Here is a 20,997-nt window from a genome sequence, read left to right on the forward strand (position 1 = left end):
GGGTCATTTATTACCGGGCTGCACAAAAAGAATAAATAATTAGAGATTGCTACAAGAGCAATTCAATTTCCAATACTTTTCAGGTGTTATTGCCCCCAATCACCACTAGGTGGGAGCAGCTCAGGATTCACACTGATTTTCCATTCTATAGTTATTCTAATTTTAAATCCCCTCGCCCCCACCGGTCCTTGAAATTATATCTTATATGAAACCGATCCGTGGTGCAAAAAAGGTTGGGGACGACTGCCCTAGTGGACTGACCACAGCCCCCTGGTTAAGAACCACTACTATAACAGCCTATACAACTGAAAACAAGAAAAGGTTTTTATTATTATTTATTTAGGTTCGTTTTTATTTGAAGGTTAATCCCATGCTGTGTTTCAGTAAGAATACAGACGGTGCTATTTGGCTCCGATCAGAATATCCAGTAGTACAAATCAGATTCAAGTTACACATAATGAACAGTTGGGATGAGAAAGAAAATCGAGAGAGCAGGAGACACAAAAGCATGAGGCAGGCCAAGCAGAGAGCAAGGAGACTGAATGGATGTCACATGAAAGGTTAATTTCATTTTACAATTGCAAAAAAAGAACCCCACAAACAAACAATAATGCCTGCTGACTAGTGTTCTGCATGAGAGTGTGTGCTGAACAATTCCGCTGGGTTTCTAGCTCAAAGTCAAAAAGAGATGGACAGGTGTGGTGTGGTGTGTTCACATTCACTGTCGAACTGACATTATGCATAGAGGACCGCGTGTGCAAAGCCACAGGAAGGAGGACTGAATATGCGTTCAAGACGTCAAGCTGTTCGCGATAGATCCGAGAGCCTAAACCTGCTTTAAAATACAGTAAGAGACAGAGGGCACTTAAAAAAAATAGCTATCCCTTTAAATCCAAGCAAGGCCCTTTCCAGCTTGTTGCATCTCCCAAGAGATACGCGATAACACGTGATGAAAGCAGAAATAAACCCTGTCAATCACATGCCAGAGCAAATGATGCCGTACCACTGTTGCACACTGAATTAAAAGCAAAGCGAGTAATAAAATATGCCCCTACGCAGACAAGACTGGCAACTCAACGACTGGTAATACAACTAAACCGGCAGGGGAAATTCTCCGTTTTGGACGTCAGATCATGTCTAGGAAAACAAACAAAAAACATCTAAAAATGCCCAGGGCATAACCCGAAAGAGCACGGAGAGAAAGAGAGACATACAGGACAAAGAAAGATGGACAGAGCACGTGCCAAAGAGGGTGGGTTTGGAGCTCTTTTCGGTGGCACCACAGAGACCTGAGAGGGGAGGGACGAGACTTGAAGAAAGACAGAGGTAAGAGAAAAGGGTTTCGTGACGGCTGTGCCGTGTCTCACTGGTTTTCATCTTCAACATCCTGCAGTGCTTCTTTATTCTGTTCTTCAGCTGTGGAATACAGAACAGAGATCAGAGCCCAATGAGCATTAATCTCATTATTATTAATACTGACAATGTTATTGACATCATTGTTTGATTTAATTTTATTCGCACATGCCCATACACACCATATAAAGAAAAAAAAAACATGGTGCAAAAACAACTGGTGCATGTGCAAAAATAAAAACTAGAAATTAAACTATAAAGACAACATTAGTTCATAAATCAATGAGTATTTCTGGGTCACTTGCAGCTTGGCAATGTGCACAGTGACTGCATGACTACCGTATTTTCCGCACCATAAGGCGCACCGGATTATAAGGCGCAGTCTCAATTACGGGGTCTATTTCTGTACTTAACCCATACATAAGGCGCATGCAAACAAATGTTGTTTTGCAGCATACCAGTAGTATACCTACCGGAGGCGTGGTGGAGGTAAGCGTATTGCGTAATGTTCTCTGATTGGTTTATCGCTGCCAGCGTACGTAGTGTACGTATTACGTCCCTGTGTCAGCGGGAAATGGTCCGATAGTCAATCATGCGGAGCACTTACCAAAGTCTCACAACAACATTTTTACAGATTTTGGAACTCAGTGCACACATAAGGCGCACCGGATTATAAGGCGCACGGCAGATTTTTGAGAAAATTGAAGGCTCTTAGGTGCGCCTTATAGTGCGGAAAATACGGTAACTGCCATGTGCTGGTGCGGTAAAGAATTTGCAATGGGCGACAAAAAGCCTATTAACAAAAGAGACAAAAATAGCCCCTGGTGACAAAACACACACTTGGCTAAACCGCTTGTTTAGTAAAGTGCTAGGCTGCCCTTCAATGCAACGCTGCTCAGAGTACAAAGACCAAATCAACAAACGCAGGATTACAAGGAGCAAAAACTCAGGTGGGGGAAACAACCCTGCAATGCGATTGAATCGGAGAGTTGAGTGAGGGTGCAGATATACACTTGGAATGTTTCCAACTGAACGATTAAATAAAATGTGATTAAAATTCTGAGGTAGACTCGGTGCGAGTGGCATTGTGAAAGCATAAAGGTAATCAACACGTCTTCATACGCAGCAGGATGCAGTGTAGTTAGTGAGAAACAGAGGTGAGGTAAACGGGTAAGAAAAAGCACAAAGGACATGAGCACTTACAAAGAGGAGTTCTACAGGGAATTGGGGGAGATGGACTGTCCTTATGAATCTACACCAGTAGGATGGAGGAGAGATGTTAGAGAACTGTGGAGTACAGGTTAGAAATGCAAAGACAGAAAGCAAACAGCGAAAAGAAAGAAGTGAAGAGACAATGGAAAAACAAGAACGTGAGAAAGGGCAAAAATGAAAAAATGTTTAAAAAAAAAAAAAAAAAAGTAGTCGTGTAATGAAATTACTAATTTAACTAAATACCATTATTTTAAAAGTACTAACCAAGAAGAAGAGTGTTAATAATAAAAAAAAGAGGACCGTTCTCATTAGGGTTTAAAATAGAAGAGTGACTAGATGGGAAAAAGGATGGTTGAAACATGGGGGGGGGGTTATGTATGAATGGATAAATATATGTGTATGTATGTATATGAATGTTTATGGAAGGATGAATGTATGTATGAAAGGCTAAATGTGTGTGTATGTGAGTGTGTATGGATGTGAATGTGTATGTATGGAGGGTAAATGTATGGATGTATGGATGGATAAATATATGTGTATGTACAGTGTATCACAAAAGTGAGTACACCCCTCACATTTCTGCAGATATTTAAGTATATCTTTTCATGGGACAACACTGACAAAATGACACTTTGACACAATGAAAAGTAGTCTGTGTGCAGCTTATATAACAGTGTAAATTTACTCTTCCCTCAAAATAACTCAATATACAGCCATTAATGTCTAAACCACCGGCAACAAAAGTGAGTACACCCCTAAGAGACTACACCCCTAAATGTCCAAATTGAGCACTGCTTGTCATTTTCCCTCCAAAATGTCATGTGATTTGTTAGTGTTACTAGGTCTCAGGTGTGCATAGGGAGCAGGTGTGTTCAATTTAGTAGTACAGCTCTCACACTCTCTCATACTGGTCACTGAAAGTTCCAACATGGCACCTCATGGCAAAGAACTCTCTGAGGATCTTAAAAGACGAATTGTTGCGCTACATGAAGATGGCCAAGGCTACAAGAAGATTGCCAACACCCTGAAACTGAGCTGCAGCACAGTGGCCAAGATCATCCAGCGTTTTAAAAGAGCAGGGTCCACTCAGAACAGACCTCGCGTTGGTCGTCCAAAGAAGCTGAGTGCACGTGCTCAGCGTCACATCCAACTGCTGTCTTTGAAAGATAGGTGCAGGAGTGCTGTCAGCATTGCTGCAGAGATTGAAAAGGTGGGGGGTCAGCCTGTCAGTGCTCAGACCATACGCCGCACACTACATCAAATTGGTCTGCATGGCTGTCACCCCAGAAGGAAGCCTCTTCTGAAGTCTCTACACAAGAAAGCCCGCAAACAGTTTGCTGAAGACATGTCAACAAAGGACATGGATTACTGGAACCATGTCCTATGGTCTGATGAGACCAAGATTAATTTGTTTGGTTCAGATGGTCTCAAGCATGTGTGGCGGCAATCAGGTGAGGAGTACAAAGATAAGTGCGTCATGCCTACAGTCAAGCATGGTGGTGGGAATGCCATGGTCTGGGGCTGCATGAGTGCAGCAGGTGTTGTGGAGTTACATTTCATTGAGGGACACATGAACTCCAATATGTACTGTGAAATACTGAAGCAGAGCATGATCCCCTCCCTCCGGAAACTGGGTCGCAGGGCAGTGTTCCAGCATGATAATGACCCCAAACACACCTCTAAGACGACCACTGCTTTACTGAAGAGGCTGAGGGTAAAGGTGATGGACTGGCCAAGCATGTCTCCAGACCTAAACCCAATAGAACATCTTTGGGGCATCCTCAAGCGGAAGGTGGAGGAGCGCAAAGTCTCGAATATCCGCCAGCTCCGTGATGTCGTCATGGAGGAGTGGAAAAGCATTCCAGTGGCAACCTGTGAAGCTCTGGTAAACTCCATGCCCAGGAGAGTTAAGGCAGTTCTGGGAAATAATGGTGGCCACACAAAATATTGACACTTCAGGAACTTTCACTAAGGGGTGTACTCACTTTTGTTGCCGGTGGTTTAGACATTAATGGCTGTATATTGAGTTATTTTGAGGGAAGAATAAATTTACACTGTTATATAAGCTGCACACAGACTACTTTTCATTGTGTCAAAGTGTCATTTTGTCAGTGTTGTCCCATGAAAAGATATACTTAAATATCTGCAGAAATGTGAGGGGTGTACTCACTTTTGTGATACACTGTATGTGAGTGTGTTTGGATATGAATGTGTATGGACTGGTGAATAGATGTATGGATGTATGTATATATGAATGCATGTGAATGTGTATGGAAAGGTAAATGTATGTATGGGTGAATAGATGTATTGGTAAATGTGTACATACAGTGGGGCCAAAAAGTATTTAGTCAGCCACTGATTGTGCAGGTTCTCCTACTTAGAAAGATGAGAGAGGTCTGTAATTTTCATCATAGGTACACTTCAACTACGAGAGACAAAATGAGAAAAAAAAATCCAGGAAATCACATTGTAGGATTTTTAAAGAATTTTATTTGTAAATTATGGTGGAAAATAAGTATTTGGTCAATAACAAAAGTTCAACTCAATACTTTGTAACATAACCTTTGTTGGCAATGACAGAGAACAAACGTTTCCTGTAAGTCTTCACCAGGTTTGCACACACTGTAGCTGGTATTTTGGCCCATTCCTCCATGCAGATCTCCTCTAGAGCAGTGATGTTTTGGGGCTGTCGCTGGGCAACACGGACTCCACAAATTTTCTATGGGGTTGAGGTCTGGAGACTGGCTAGGCCACTCCAGGACCTTGAAATGCTTTTTACGGAGCCACTCCTTCGTTGCCCGAGCGGTGTGTTTGGGATCATTGTCATGCTGGAAGACCCAGCCACGTTCCATCTTCAATGCTCTCACTGATGGAAGGAGGTTTTGGCTTAAAATCTCACGATACATGGCCCCGTTCATTCTTCCCTTAACACGGATCAGTCGTCCTGTCCCCTTTGCAGAAAAACAGCCCCAAAGCATGATGTTTCCACCCCCATGCTTCACAGTAGGTATGGTGTTTTTGGGATGCAACTCAGCATTCTTCTTCCTCCAAACACGACGAGTTGAGTTTTTACCAAAAAGTTCCATTTTGGTTTCATCTGACCACATGATATTCTCCCAATCCTCTTCTGGATCATCCATATGCTCTCTGGCAAACTTCAGACGGGCCTGGACATGTACTGGCTTAAGCAGGGGGACACGCCTGGCACTGCAGGATTTGAGTCCCTCTCGGCGTAGTGTGTTACTGATGGTAGCCTTTGTTACTTTGGTCCCAGCTCTCTGCAGGTCATTCATCAGGTCCCTCCGTGTAGTTCTGGGATTTTTGCTCACCGTTCTCATGATCATTTTGACCCCACGGGATGAGATCTTGCGTGGGGTCCCAGATCGAGGGAGATTATCAATGGTCTTGTATGTCTTCCATTTTCTTACAATTGTTCCCACAGTTGATTTATTCACACCAACCTGCTTGCCTATTGTAGATTCACTCTTCCCAGCCTGGTGCAGGTCTACAATTTTCTTCCTGGTGTCCTTCGACAGCTCTTTGGTCTTGGCCATGGTTGAGTTTAGAGTCTGACTGTTTGAGGCTGTGGACAGGTGTCTTTTATACAGATAACGAGGTCAAACAGGTGCCATGAATACAGGTAACGAGTGGAGGACAGAAGAGCTTCTTAAAGAAGTTGTTACAGGTCTGCGAGAGCCAGAAATTTTGCTTGTTTGTGGGTGACCAAATACTTATTTTCCACCATAATTTACAAATAAATTCTTTAAAAATCCTACAATGTGATTTCCTGGATTTTTTTTTTCTCATTTTGTCTCTCATAGTTGAAGTGTACCTATGATGAAAATTACAGACCTCTCTCATCTTTCTAAGTAGGAGAACTTGCACAATCAGTGGCTGACTAAATACTTTTTGGCCCCACTGTATGGGAGTGTGTATGGGAGTGTGTATGGATGTATATATGTGAATGTGTAGAGAAGGGTGAATGTATGTATGCATGAAGAGTAAATGAGTGTGTGTAGATGTATGGATGATGAATGTGTGTATGTATGTATTGATGGATGTCTGTTGGGTGTCTGTGTATGTATGGATGAGTGTGTGTATGTAAGAATGGATAGAGGAGTGTGTGTATGTAAGGATGGATAGATGAGTGTGTGTATGTATGGATGAGTGTGTGTATGTAAGGATGGATAGATGAATGTGTGTATGTATGGATGAGTGTGTGTATGTAAGGATGGATAGATGAGTGTGTGTATGTATGGATGAGTGTGTGTATGTAAGGATGGATAGATGAATGTGTGTATGTATGGATGAGTGTGTGTATGTAAGGATGGATAGATGAATGTGTGCAGGTATTTGTGTATGTAAGGATGGATGTGTGTATGTATGTATGAATGTATGTATGGATGAGTGTGTGTATATAAGGATGGATAGATGAATGTGTGTATGTATGGATGAGTGTGTGTATATAAGGATGGATAGATGAATGTGTGTATGTATGGATGAGTGTGTGTATATAAGGATGGATAGATGAATGTGTGTATGTATTTGTGTATGGATGGAGATGTGTGTGTATGGATGAATGGGTGGATGAATAAAATTAATCCTGAAAAAGAATAAAGTTCAAAAATGTTGTCATTTTTAAGTTTTTCTTGGGCAACAATGAACACTAAAGATAAAAGGTAAAAGAGGGAGTTATAAAAGAAAGATCACTTAGTGTGGCAGTTAACTGAAGTTATAAGAAAAGAAAAGAAAGAAAAATAATACAAATCTTGTACACTTTGGCTGTATGAATGAATTAATTTGCGACATAGTGAAGACATAGTGATTTCTGTCAGCCCTGACCAATCAGAGGGAACAGTTTGACTGAAGTTAGGGCTGGGCGATATCGATCAAAAATAATATCTCGATATTTTTTCGCTGAACGGCGATATACGATATATATCTCGATATTTTTTTATCCCATAAGGTAATAACAAAAAGACACTTCTGAGACAAAGCTACATGTTCCAAATTTTTTACAGGCACTTTTATTAAAATTCATGCTGGGAAAGCTTCACACAAGAACAAGAAAAAACAAGAAAAGAGCTATTCTAAGAAAAAGAAAGTTGTTTCTAAGGTATCTCCTGTTGTGTAATGTAAACGTTTTTTCAAAAATCCACCCAAACGTTTTCTCAATGATCCACCCAACCATTCCCAACAATCTACCCAAACGTTCCCTCAACGTTCCCCCGAACGTTCCTTCACGAACGTTCCCCCAACGCTTCCACACGAACGTTCCCCCAACGTTCCCCCACGAACGTTCCCTCAACATTCCTTCACAAACGTCCCCCCAATGTTCCCCCACGAACGTTCCTTCCCGAACGTTCCCTTAATGTTCCTTTACGAACGTTTCCACACGAACGTTTCCACACAAACGTTCCCTCAATGTTCCCCCCGAACGTTCCCTCAACGTTCCCCCACGAATGTTCCCTCAACGTTTCCTCTACGCCCCCCCAACGTTCCGTCAACTAATCATTAATGTTACTGTGTAACTATTACAACATTTCATGCATTTTAATCAGCGTTCTGCTTCATGCACTTTATTATTATTTAACAGCTTTATTTGTTGTTTAATTGCTGTTTGCTCCTTGTTTACTGCAGTTAGTTCATGCAATTTTATTAATTTTTGGTTGTTTATTGGGCAAGAACAAGAAATACTATTATAGAAGATAAATAAATAAATGACGTGTCGGACGTCGAGCGATCATCCAGTATAAACTAACACGACCACTTACAACATCCAGTACAGAAATCACTCCCCATAATGTTTTTTACAGATAGAGCAAATATCTATACATGCACATCACATATACATACACAAGAGTCAGAACAACAGGAGATGCCCCGTTACGTTATTATTACTGTTTATAACACTTGTGCATAATTTACACTGTTTAAATATGAAGTAAACACGTGCATGTCAGCGCGTGCATGCGCTTGTATGTATTTCCCTTTTCCAATATTGGTTTTTGAAATGAATAACGACTCGTTTTCTTGTTTTTCAACTTTGGGATTTGAAGTGAAAAACGAATGAAGGTACACGAAGCTGGAACCTTTCGTCTGGACTTGTTTTCAGAATTCTCTACAGAATACATTATTCTGCTGCTCATCTGACACTTGAATCCGAACCATCTCCAAATAACTGAGCCATTATTATTCTTTTTACTAACCAGCTCCTCCACCGTTTACATGCTATCATGGGAGTTTTACTTACAGAAATGTGTTCTGAGGGCAGAAAGAATTGGCGGTGGGGAGGGAGGGGCGAGTTGTGTTCAGTGAGGGAGAGAGGCGGGGCAGGTGAACATGTGCAGAGACTAACTGGGAGAAGAGAAAGACGAACTGTCGGATCTAATTGGAACGCAACATCTATATCGATATACGCGATATTGTCTTATCTTAAATCGCGTATGAAAATATATCGATATTTTATAAAATCTCGATATATCGCCCAGCCCTAACTGAAGTACTCACTGGATGTTGAAGGTTAAACTGTAGAAGATCAGGTAGAGTCAGTGGTAATGGGTGGGTGTGGTGGCTTACCGTCTCCCTGCATGTCTGAAGTCCATAGCGTCAGGTTGTCACGTAACAACTGCATGATGAGTGTTGAATCCTTATAGCTCTCCTCACTGAGCGTGTCCAGTTCTGCTATCGCATCATCAAACGCCGCCTTCGCCAACCTATGCAGCAATCAAATGTAGGTTAAAGGTCAGGGTGGTGTGAGCTCAATAAGACCATGATTTCAACATACACTCCTACCAAGAGGAATGCAAGCAAACACAGACGATACGTAGATATGCATCAACATTATACAATTTTAATGCTATACTGACTCTGAGAAACAATGAGAAACAAGCCAGGGTCGATAAAGGGTTTTTCAAACCCTGGGTCGCGGGTCGAGCCAAAAAATGGGCCACAGGCCGCTCAGGTGGCGCAGCGGTAAAAACACATGCTGCAACCAGAGCTGGGATCTCGAATACATCGTATCGAATCTCAGCTCTGCCTTGCCGGCTGAAGACTGAGCGGCCAGATGAACAACGATTGGCCGGTTGTTCAGGTGGGTGGGACTAAGTCGGATATGGGTCTATCTATGTCAGACTGGTGCAATTACGACCTCTGCTGGCTGATTAGAGGCGCCTGCACAGAGATGAGGAAGGAATGCTCTTAGGGTGTGTCTCTCCATACACAACGCTAGGTGGCGCAACACTCATCAATTTGTGGGTGATGAGATGCATACGGCTTGCTGCCCACGCGTCGGAGGGGGCGTGGTTTAGCTTCGATCTCCTCGGTCAGAGCAGGGATCGGCATAGGCGGAGAGGAAGCACGATGCAATTGGACGTGCTAAAGGGGGAGAAAAAGTGGGTCACAGAGAAAAATAATCATTAAAAAAGCTTGAATGCGAACGCATCCTTGTGGAGGCTTTATGTTACATCTTGTAAACCAGAGTGGGACCAGATTGTACAGAGCAGATGCATTTTTTGTTGCCTGGGCCACGTAAAAAATCATGGACAAAATGTAGGGCTACACTGTCTCCTTTCATCGTGCTTTGTATAAATGCTTTGTTTCTGAGAACTGCTGCTAAGCATGTGTATCCCTTCACGAACAAGTGATATAACGGCTACTTCCTGCATTATAAACACACATTACTACACACTATGGCGATCACGGTTACCATAGCAACAACGAGAATACGAGTAGAAGAACCACTTCACAGCGTTTCATCGAACTTGTATTGGGATAAACATGCTGATGCCAGATAGCAATTCTGTTCTTATCTGATATAAATGTCATTGTAGTATTTTTGTTTGTGTGCATGTCTCTGTGTACATACAACACTTCTACAGAGTGAAAGGGCAACAGCAATTAATTTGATAAGTAATCTGCTTGCTGTCGTGTAATATTTACCTCATTTCATAAGCTTATTCTTTAATTTAAAATTTAAGACAACAGTGACAACAACAAAAAATCGAACTCATTAATGGACACTACAGTCTTTCAGACGTTCATTCAGGTGACATCCAACCAAAGCACTTCTAATGAAGCATAAACCAGCCGTTACTGTCATGTATTAGCTAGTTAATTGGACAGCGTGCACAGCGAATGGTTTACAAAAACACGACAGGTTGGTTTGATGTTTCATAGCTCGCACAGTAAAGTGGAGCTTAGTGGATCTTTTTAATAGCACCACATTCTATTCATCAATCACCTCAGCTACTTTCATCTGTGGTCGTCATGGAGATATGCCCGAGTACCCTTACAATCTTTTTTTTTTTTAATTAACACTGCTGTAGTTTCTAATCTACCAAAAAAATGTAAAAGACAGGTGGCCCTGATATTAGACATAGCTTTTATTGATATTTAAAAGACCAGACTCATGTGGTTTGTGTTATAAGACCGGCTCAAAACTCAAAGCCGAAATGTCACTTGGTGTCATTACTGAGCAAATTTAGGTCCCATGATAAACAGTACAATTATCAGTTGAGGACAACGTACATGGAACAGTGGTCTCTGCACCCAGATTAAAAACGAAAACCCAAATGTCAAGATGGTCAGATTTAATAAACAAGTGTGCCATTTACTAAAGGCTGCTGGAACTCCAGTGTCTACAGTCAAGCAAGCTTAACATCGACATGGTCTTGGAGGCTGCCGTGCAAGTAGTAAGCTCCTCCAGGATCAGCATCTTAAACCTTTCTATTTCAAAGGTGATCACCTGGGGGTTTGGTGGACGTTTTGGAGCCACAATGACCAAACATACATGTTATGCAAAGGTTTGGACACCCCTGATAAAACTCCATAATCTGTTATTTTTTAGAGATATGAATTTACCAGGGTGGTCAGATGGCGTAGTGATAAAAGTAAGCAAGCCAACGACTGCTGAGATATGGGGTTTGAATCTCAGGGATGGTACTCAGAAGTGGTACTCGAATAAATATAAAGGTGTGGAATAAATGAATGAGAATATATTGGAGACCTTTCCTGACACAACCTTGTTTACTCACTCACTGTCTTAACCGCTTATCCAGTTAGGGTCGCAGGGGGGTGGGTGCTGGAGCCTATCCAGGCTTTTCAATGGGCACAAGGCACACAGTAACACCCTGGGTCCATTCACCTATAGGCCAATTCAGTGTCTCCAATTAACTCGATTACATGTTTTTGGACTGTGGGAGAAAACCGGAGCTCCCGGAGGAAACTCATGCAGACACGGGGAGAACATGCAAACTCCAGGGGATCGAACCCAGGACCTTCTTGCTGTGAGGCGACAGCGCTATTCATCCAATGTATAAACTATGGCAAATTAGGTATGCGGACCAGAACGTTCGGCTGTGGAGACGCCCAAAAAATACAAGGGCAGCATTGACATTTTTTAATATTAAATAAGCACACGCAATTTCCCAGTACATTATACTGAGCAAATAGAAGTCAACTAAAAATATTTATTAAACCATAACACTAGTGCCCAAACCTTTGCATGTAATAACAGCTACTGTACCAGATGGTCGTGTATAATTTGCTACCAGTGGAAATGGTGCATTGCAAGTGAGAAAGTAATGAAGGACGACGACCTTAAAATGCATTCATGCCAACAGTCACAAGATTGAATCTTGGAGGCAGTTGGGTGTTCCAACAGAACTGTGGCCCAAATCATAGCACGCAAACTTACAAAAGAAAAATGTGTGTGTATAGGCCAACTGCAGCAATAATAATGAATTCGACCATTCCTCCCAACAGACACAGCCAATCGCTTCTGTGTATGTGAGATTAGAACGTTGTTGTTTCAACTTTGACCTCAACTTGTACTAGAACAATACACATTCTATAGCTCCCTCCCTATAACCACACACACCACTACCCAAACCATGGTGGCTGTAAAACTGACACTAAAGTGAGTCACAAGTGTTTCCACACGAGACCACAAATAGACCACCAACCTTTCACTTCAAAGTAACAGAGCATAAGAGGAACAAAAGCAATGATACAGTAAGTTGCTTGTTTATTAGTACACCTACCGCGTAGCTACACTCACTGACTGTTTTACCAAACACACCAACCAAATAGAATAATATTGATATAATAACCTTCTGAAAACACGTGTGTTGCTAAGAAGAGCATGTTAGCTACTGTCTACCATGTAAAGCATTTAGGTGGGCATTTAGAATACCGAATCACTATTGGGTTCGAAATATCCCAGCTAAATGTCCTCGCGTGACAACCCGTGAAATGAGCCGTTTTACTGTCAATTTGCAATACGAGGTGGTCCTAGCAATCCTACGGCAATTCGGTTAGCAGTCGGTTAGTCAAGATGTCAAAGTCTAAGGCAGCTAAAACACTCAGGTAACTGAGTTTGCAAAATCCCCAACTGATCCTGTGGGGGGGGTATTTTCGCATTTTAGACGAAGCCTCGCACCATCACTGGATGTCCTAGGTTTACATTCAACCATTAAAGTTGGCTGCGGCTTCCATTTCCATTACATTCAATTTATTGCACATCAACACAGTTGAACAGTCCTGTAGAACATCTGTAGGAATGAAGTGACCAAGCTAACCTGCAGGCTCGGTCTGGAGAATTGAGGATCTCGTAATAGAAGACGGAGAAGTTGAGAGCCAGTCCGAGGCGGATGGGGTGTGTCGGTGGCAGTTCGATCATGGCGATGTCGCTGGCTGCTTTGTACGCTACCAAGCTGTTCTCGGCTGCTTCCTTCCTGTCGTTGCCCGTGGCAAACTCTGCCAAGTACCTGTGGTAGTCGCCCTTCCTGCACACACACAGACAAATCCGTAATGTTAACCGGCTGGGAAGAATTTTAACTTGAATTTGAATTATTATTGATTACATATCACATACAGAGATGAAAAGTATGGCTAAAATACATTTTAATAGTTGCCTAGTACAATAATACCCAGAACTTATGGATATTTATTATATGCTAATGTGGAAACAAACCCTTACGCCTTCCTGCTCTCCCAAGCTCCCTCTTTTCTCCACTTCCCTCATTACACCATGATCTATTGCGGTGTTTATAAAACTTGGTCCTGAACCACGTCCGCTATTCATGCTTAATTGTTTTTCCTGATCTAACACAAGCAGTCTGACCCGGTTCACCATGTTCAATAATTAATCATATCGTGAGATGAATTGTGTGTGCTGAAAGCTGACAAATACTCGAGACTTGGAAATACTGACCTATTGTTTACCAAAACGGGGCCACACTGGGAAAATCTAAACGTTATGCACAGTCAGTTAGAAGAGAATATTCCAGGGAGTCAATAATCAGAATATCAAATTTAAGTTTTATAAGAGGCTTAGGTAATCACCGTGCTTGCACTGTTAGAACGCCTGCTTATCCCTGATTATTCAAATTTAGCTAACAAGTATATTATTAAATAATAATGTATAATATTGACATGTTTTACAATGTAATTCAACAGGAGCAGCCATGATTTAATAAATAAGTGTAAAATATGCAAAATCTATTTTTTAAACCACAGCTTTATCACAGTGGATCAGAAACACACACAAAACAGGACACCAATCCAACCCGGGCCTCGGCCATCTCCCCTCAGACACAGCCAATCTAAATGCCCGTGGGGGGGTGGGTGGGGGGGTGTTACTTTACTGCTTGTGTTACTTTAGTTTCGCCCTAGGTCGGAAAAATATGCGCTCTGCCCACTGCGCTAATTAAACAGTGGAGTAAAAAATAGGTTGTTATGCTGATATAACCTGCGCACACACGGCGTTACTAAGACTAAAAGTGAATACTACTTAAAATAATAACCAAATGCTTTCTAATTCCCACGGTAGCGGCAGAAGGCGCTTACCCTGTTACAGGTTCAGAGAGAATTTTTTTTTTTTTAAACAGCGCTGACCCTGTCAATGCACAGTGATTTTATTCATGATAATTAAGTAACATTGTGGAACCTGACAATTAATTGCACTCCTCTCAAATAAAAATGATTAGCTTGGAAACAATTGCGAATATAGACAATTGTGGGGGATGTACACGATGCCTGATGGCCGAAGCCCCGTGGTGAATTGGCGGCCAGGATATTCCTGTACTGAACTGGACCCACCAATCCTGACTAGGATAAAGTGGTTGATAAAAATGGAAAAAAATCTACTTTACTTGTCAAAATTCACAATTTCTGATGCTCTTTGGTGGAGGGGAACATATTGACCAGATTGCCAGTCCCTGCTGCCACCTGGGAGTAATGTACAGTAGCCACTTGTTTTTTTATGAGGGGGTTATGGAATTTTTTTGGACATGGAAAGAAATCACAAGGACTAAGGGACAGTGCCGAACCTGTCAATCAGTAAAGTCCATCAGGATTCATACTGCTACGCAGCACCATCACTAATTACTGTGCCTGCCTTGGTGGATTTTAACTAATGTAAAATTTATTCACTTGAATTTATAAATAAATCACAAAATAAAAACATATATTCTGATTTTTGCTGTGTTGGATAGATGCCGCCACTGCCGAGTGTTAATGCACTGTATTTCATGCTACTTTGCTGACAGACTAAACTTCAACAGCTAAAAGATCACACCAAGTTTAGCTTAAAGCTTCAAAATCAAAAGAATCGAGCCGATATGAACACGCACATTTTGTAGTAGAAAACCTTCGACTCTCCCGTGTTGGCTGCTGGAATGAGGTGTTTGTCCAGTACATCCAGTATGTCGTTACAGATCGATTTCAACTCTTTCTCTACCTGTGTGTGTAAAGGAAACATAAATGGTTACCAAACCTTCGGTTAAAAAATGGCAAAGAACACAAACAGAAGTTCCAATCTGTAAATCAGAGACGATTCGTCTCACCGTTTGCCTGTATTCCCGGATCATTTTGAGTTTGTCTTCGCTTCCTTTGCTCTCCTCCTTCTGCTCGATGCTGCTGATTATCCTCCATGACGCTCTCCTCGCACCGATCACGTTCTTATAGGCCACCGAGAGCAGATTCCTTTCCTCCACCGTTAGCTCGACGTCCTTTCCTGCTACACTCTTCATCGACTCTACCATTTCTGCAACAAAGACCAAAAAAAAAACATTCATGAGACGATCAGCTCTAATGAGAAGTACAATTTAAAGTTCTTGGACTTCACAGATGTACAGTGAGGTAAAAAGCACTTTGTAGTTCTAAAATTACTGACTGTAGTCCATCTATTTCTCTACATACCTTTTTAGCCTGCTTTCATGCTGTTCTTCAATGGTCAGGACCCCCACAGGACCCCCACAGGACCACTACAGAGCAGGTATTATTTACGTGGTGGATCATTCTCAGCACTGCAGTGACACTGACATGGTGGTGGTGTGTTAGTGTGTGTTGTGCTGGTATGAGTGGATCAGACACAGCAGCGCTGCTGGAGTCTTTAAATACCGTGTCCACTCACTGTCCACTCTATTAGACACTCCTACCTAGTCGGTCCACCTTGTAGATGTACAGTCAGAGACGATCGCTCGTCTATTGCTGCTGTTTGAGTTGATCATCTTCTAGACCTTCATCAGTGGTCACAGGACGCTGCCCACGGGGCACTATTGGCTGGATATTTTTGGTTGGTGGACTATTCTCAGTCCAGCAGTGACAGTGAGGTGTTTAAAAACTCCAGCAGCACTGCTGTGTCTGATCCACTCATATAAGCACAACACACACTAACACACCACCACCATGTCAGTGTCACTGCAGTGCCACCTAAATAATACCTGCTCTGTGGTGGTCCTGACCATTGAAGAACAGCATAAAAGGGGGCTAACAAAGCATGCAGAGAAACAGATGGACTACAGTCAGTAGGAGGTGGTTTTAATGTTATGGCTGATCAGTGTATATAACAATATTTAAAACAATCGAATTATTGACCACTGATAAAGCATGTAAACCTTTTTCAACACCGAACGGCCATTCAGCAAGACCGCCTTAAACACAGAACTGGACCACTTTAAGACATGAAATAAAGGAACCTAGTTTCTACAGGCAAGTGCTGACACAGCGCCAAAAAACTAGTGGCCAATGGTTATTTCTAAACCCAGTGACCTGTGACCTTTCCCACTAAGTAGTTGCCGGGCAACCCTTGAGTTGGGGAAAATTCTTTCCCATTAAGAACGGCTGATTGGCTATTCCGCACAAGTACAGAAACTGCAGGTTAAAGAATGTCCTCTGGCTATTTGCCGGGTGTCAGCAGTACACGACCAAACCCATTATCCATACACGATGTCAGCAGATTCAAAAGGAACTGCAGGTACATGCATGCACCTAAAGAACGCTGGCCAAGAGCACTGAAATACAACCACCTACCAAGTGCAATAACATTATTACAGCTCGAGCGGCTCCTGCACGACTCAATTGTGCTTCTGAACCAGTTGCCGAGTGACACGGCTCTCTGGCCGCTCATAGAGCTAAATTTAGCTTCAAGAAATGTAGCCACACCACAATGATACTCCCCTCCCTATCAAATCCATTTCTACCCTACAGGATTTATTACCTACGACATCACGCAGAAAAGCAAGTCTGCAACAATGCCAGACATCCCAAGTTGCAAAAACTCATTTCAGGGAGGACCCGGACCCCGACCCCCAAAGCCCAGGAAAAAAAAAGAAAAAAAAAAAAAAAAAAAAAAAAAAAAAAAAAAAAAAAAAAAAACATAGATAAAAACATACATAGTGCACTACAGAGTGTGAAAGATAATACATTTATATTCCCTACATAGTGCACTAGATTGTATATTAGAAAATAATTTATGTTCCTTAGTGCACTAGATAGTGTACTACATAATAAACTTATGTTTCTTACATAATGCTTTAGGTAGTGTATTAGTTAATGGATTTAGGTTCCCTACATAGTGCACTAAATGGTATATCAGATAACAGATTTATGTTCCCTACATAGTGCACTAGATAGTATTTTAGATATGAATTTCTGTTCCCTACGTAGTGCACTAGATAGTGAATTAGACAATTGGTTTATGTTCCCTACACAGTGCACTAGATTGTATATCAGATCACGGATTTATGTTCCCTACATAGTGCACTAGATAGTGTATTAGATAACGCATTCATGTTCACTAGATAGTGCACTAGAAAGTATAACTAGATGATGATTTGTGTTCCTTACATAGTGCACTAGATAGTGTATTACATAATTAATTATGTTCCCTACATAGTGCACTAGATTGTATATCAGATCACGGATTCATGTTCACTACATAGTGCACTAGAAAGTATAACTAGCTGATGAATTGATATCCTTACACAGTGCACTAGATAGTGTATTACATAATTAATTATGTTCCCTACACAGTGCGCTAGATTGTATATCAGATAACTGATTTAATACGCGTGCGCGTGTGTCGCTCTTGGCCGCTCGTTCTAGATTCCGGGAGATTTTATCTGACTTCCGGGCATCAGGAAGCCGCTATGTATATGCGGGAGACTCCCGGAACTTCAGGGAGACTTGGGATGTCTGCAATGCATACATACATACATACATACACTGAGACGTGCTAAAAGTCTTGACATAGCAGTATGTAAATTGCTTATGAAGTGGAATTACCTCAGGGGACAGCTTGGGAACGCCACACACCTGTATGTTGTAAGCTGTGAGGTGTTATCTTGTGAGTGAGGCTGAACACTGGCCAGCTTGCTCATGGCAATGCAACATGAATTATCGAAGTACAAACGAGGCATTATAGAGGGTGCCAGATAGACGGGACATTCCATTTCCGAAGTAGTGCAGGCATTTAACATTCCTCGATACACAGAGTCAGGTCCCACTCTTACATAGTGCAGGTCATCCATGGGATGTGTGAGCAGAAGATCCATCAGAGTGCCCTTGCTAACTGGACCCTAGAGGACATGCAACTCGTGGACTTGTGAAGTAATGGTACCAATTGTTTTGGGCTGATGCTAGGGTTCAAGTGTGGCGCAGACCCCATGAAGCCATGGACTCCAGTTGTCAACAAGGCACTGTGCACACTGGTGGTGGTTCCATACTGGTGTGGGGTGTGTGATCACGGCATGGGTCGTGTCCACTGGTCCATCTAAACATTTCACAGACCAATGCACGCTACGTTTCACTGCTTGGTGACCATTTGCAGTCCTTTATGAACATTAAGTATCACGACAATTATGGAATATTCCAGTGAGATAATAAACTGTGCCATCGGGCCCAAGCTGTGCAGCATTCTGGAGGGTTCTGACAAATGGTCTGGCTGGCAGGTTTGCACGATATGAGCTCACTCAAAAATGTATGGGGTGTGATGGAGGGTCCATTTGAATCCGAGATCTGCAGGCCTACAAGGACCAAGGAGCCATGGATGGCTATCCAGTCGGGTTGCGTTCACTTGTGGAATCAATGAAAGGTTGAGTTAGTGTACTTTGCCAGGCAAGAGGGGGTCCTACACAATACTAGTTCCTGTACCATGACCTTTGGTATGTCAGTGTCTTGTCTGGATCTAGTGACCTCCAACAATGACTTTGCAACACAGAAGACATGTGCATTAAATAATTAATTCCTTAGACCGTCTGTCAGACTTTAAAGAGATTAGAAGGAGGAACCCTGTAAAAGTGTCATTCTTCCTTCACTTCCTTTCTCTAATGGAGATTCTGGGGGAGCGCCAGCTTGCTTTCTGCAGAGTTCAAGACAGATGCGAGCATCTCATTTATGCTCATCTAGGACCTGCTTCTCTTGACTATATTTATAGTGACAAAAACTGAAAAAAATTATTTCTTATGCCAACAAGACTGGGAAAAGCTGCAGTACTATGGCTGCCAGCCATTTCCAGTGCAATTTGTATGCATGGGGCGAGCCCGGGCATGCAGTGAGGGGTTGATTTAACACACTGGGAAGCAGTCGGTCAGTCAGACAGGAGCACTTCGTGTATATAGGAAAAGCTTAAACGGAGGGATGATGTCACTGGAATTAGAATCCTGAGCCGCACGCTGTAGCGGAACTCGGGTACGAGTGGCACAGCGGTAAAATACACTAGCCCACTGTGTGGAAGTCTACCAGGCCAATAGCACAGCTGAGATTTGAACCCTGTATCTCAGCTACGCTATTGGCCTAGTAGACTTCCACACAGACATCAAGATTGGCCTAGCCAGTGGGAGGTGCACTTGTCAGTGTGCTCTCGGCGTCAGTCCCAAGCCCGGATAAAACAAGTAGGGTTGCGTCCAGAAGGGCATTTGGTATGATTACCTTTAGCACCACGGACCGGTTTCATATCAAATAAAATTCCAGTGACTGGCAGTGGCAGAGTGACTTAAAATAGAATATTACTATAATGCTCACAAATGAGCGTTTTTCGCTGCAACGAGACGCTGCTTCCACCAGGGGGTGATATGAGATCATAAACACCCATGTGTTGGAAATAAAAGCAGTGTTTTCCTGGCTGATGTAGCGTCTCTATTTATTCTTCCTGTGCGGCCCGGTAATAAATGATGGTTGGGGACCTCTGCATTACAGAATGGTCCCATCTTACATCATATTTTTACAACCTTTTGCTGAGCTCAGCGGTGCTATTGGCTGGCTAGACATCTACACAAACAGAAGACCAGATTGGCCTAGCCAATAGGAAGTGCACTTGGCAGTGTGCTCTCAGTGACAGTCCCAAGCCCGGATAAAATAAGTAGGGTGGCGTCCGGAAGGGCATCCGGTATGATTTTTTTTTTTAGAGAAGGGTCCCATCTTACATCATATTTTTACAACCTTCTGGTGAGCTTGTGAGGTGTAATGATAAGAGCCACACTGCAGGTAAGTACCTAAAGCAGTACCTGAGTTCCAGGGGTTCAAGGCTGGGCTCACAAATACAGAAGGCACATGGCGTTATTTGAACCAAGCCAGTTCACATAAGCCAGTCAGTCAGTGTGCCATTATTTATTATAATTTTATAGCAAAAAAAAGAAACTCTGCAGGTCTGGCAACCCAGTCTGATGTACGACTTGTTCTTTATAGTAGACTGCATGTCATCGAACTGCATAGCGTGAAGGGGGGAAATGGAAAGGGGGCATCACCATTACAACACTGCACTGGAATTCTTGCAGGTCAGGCCCTCCCACTACACCCAGAGTGGAACCACCAATCCACTTCTTTATAGTAGAAACAAAGCATGGTTGGGAAGAAGACAAGCAAGAGTTCAAATTAGGCTCAAGAAAAAATCTATAGAGAGTTAAAGACTTTTCTATAACTTTTTGCTGACAAGACAAGCATATAAATGGACCTGACCAGCCCGTTCTTCTCTTCTCAGTGCTTATGTAAGAGAAAGAGAATCCCCCCCTCCCCTGTACACTCTTCCAGACACACTGGGGCTGCATTCCTCCCCCTGTGAGCTCGTCTGGCTCGATCCCAGCTGCACTCGATGCCTCATGGGCTCCGGCCGGCCATGCGGGGCTGAGCCGAGAGCCCAGGAAGCCTTCA

General features: G+C 42.5%; 1 protein-coding gene across 1 annotated transcript in view; it reads right to left on the reverse strand.

The window, feature by feature from the left end:
• Positions 1–310: 310 nt before the first annotated feature.
• LOC134303042 (14-3-3 protein epsilon-like) overlaps positions 311–20,997 on the reverse strand; it is a 32,274-nt gene continuing 11,587 nt past the window's right edge. The window contains exons 2-6 of the mRNA XM_062988292.1: positions 15,414–15,613; positions 15,201–15,307; positions 13,146–13,352; positions 9,145–9,281; positions 311–1,416 (exon numbers count right to left, since the gene is read on the reverse strand). Coding sequence (XP_062844362.1) covers positions 1,364–1,416; positions 9,145–9,281; positions 13,146–13,352; positions 15,201–15,307; positions 15,414–15,613 — 704 coding nt within the window. The 3' untranslated portion in view covers positions 311–1,363. The remainder of the gene's footprint in view (positions 1,417–9,144; positions 9,282–13,145; positions 13,353–15,200; positions 15,308–15,413; positions 15,614–20,997) is intronic.

Source organism: Trichomycterus rosablanca, chromosome 26 (genome assembly GCF_030014385.1).
Source record: "Trichomycterus rosablanca isolate fTriRos1 chromosome 26, fTriRos1.hap1, whole genome shotgun sequence".
Classification (NCBI taxonomy): domain Eukaryota; kingdom Metazoa; phylum Chordata; class Actinopteri; order Siluriformes; family Trichomycteridae; genus Trichomycterus; species Trichomycterus rosablanca.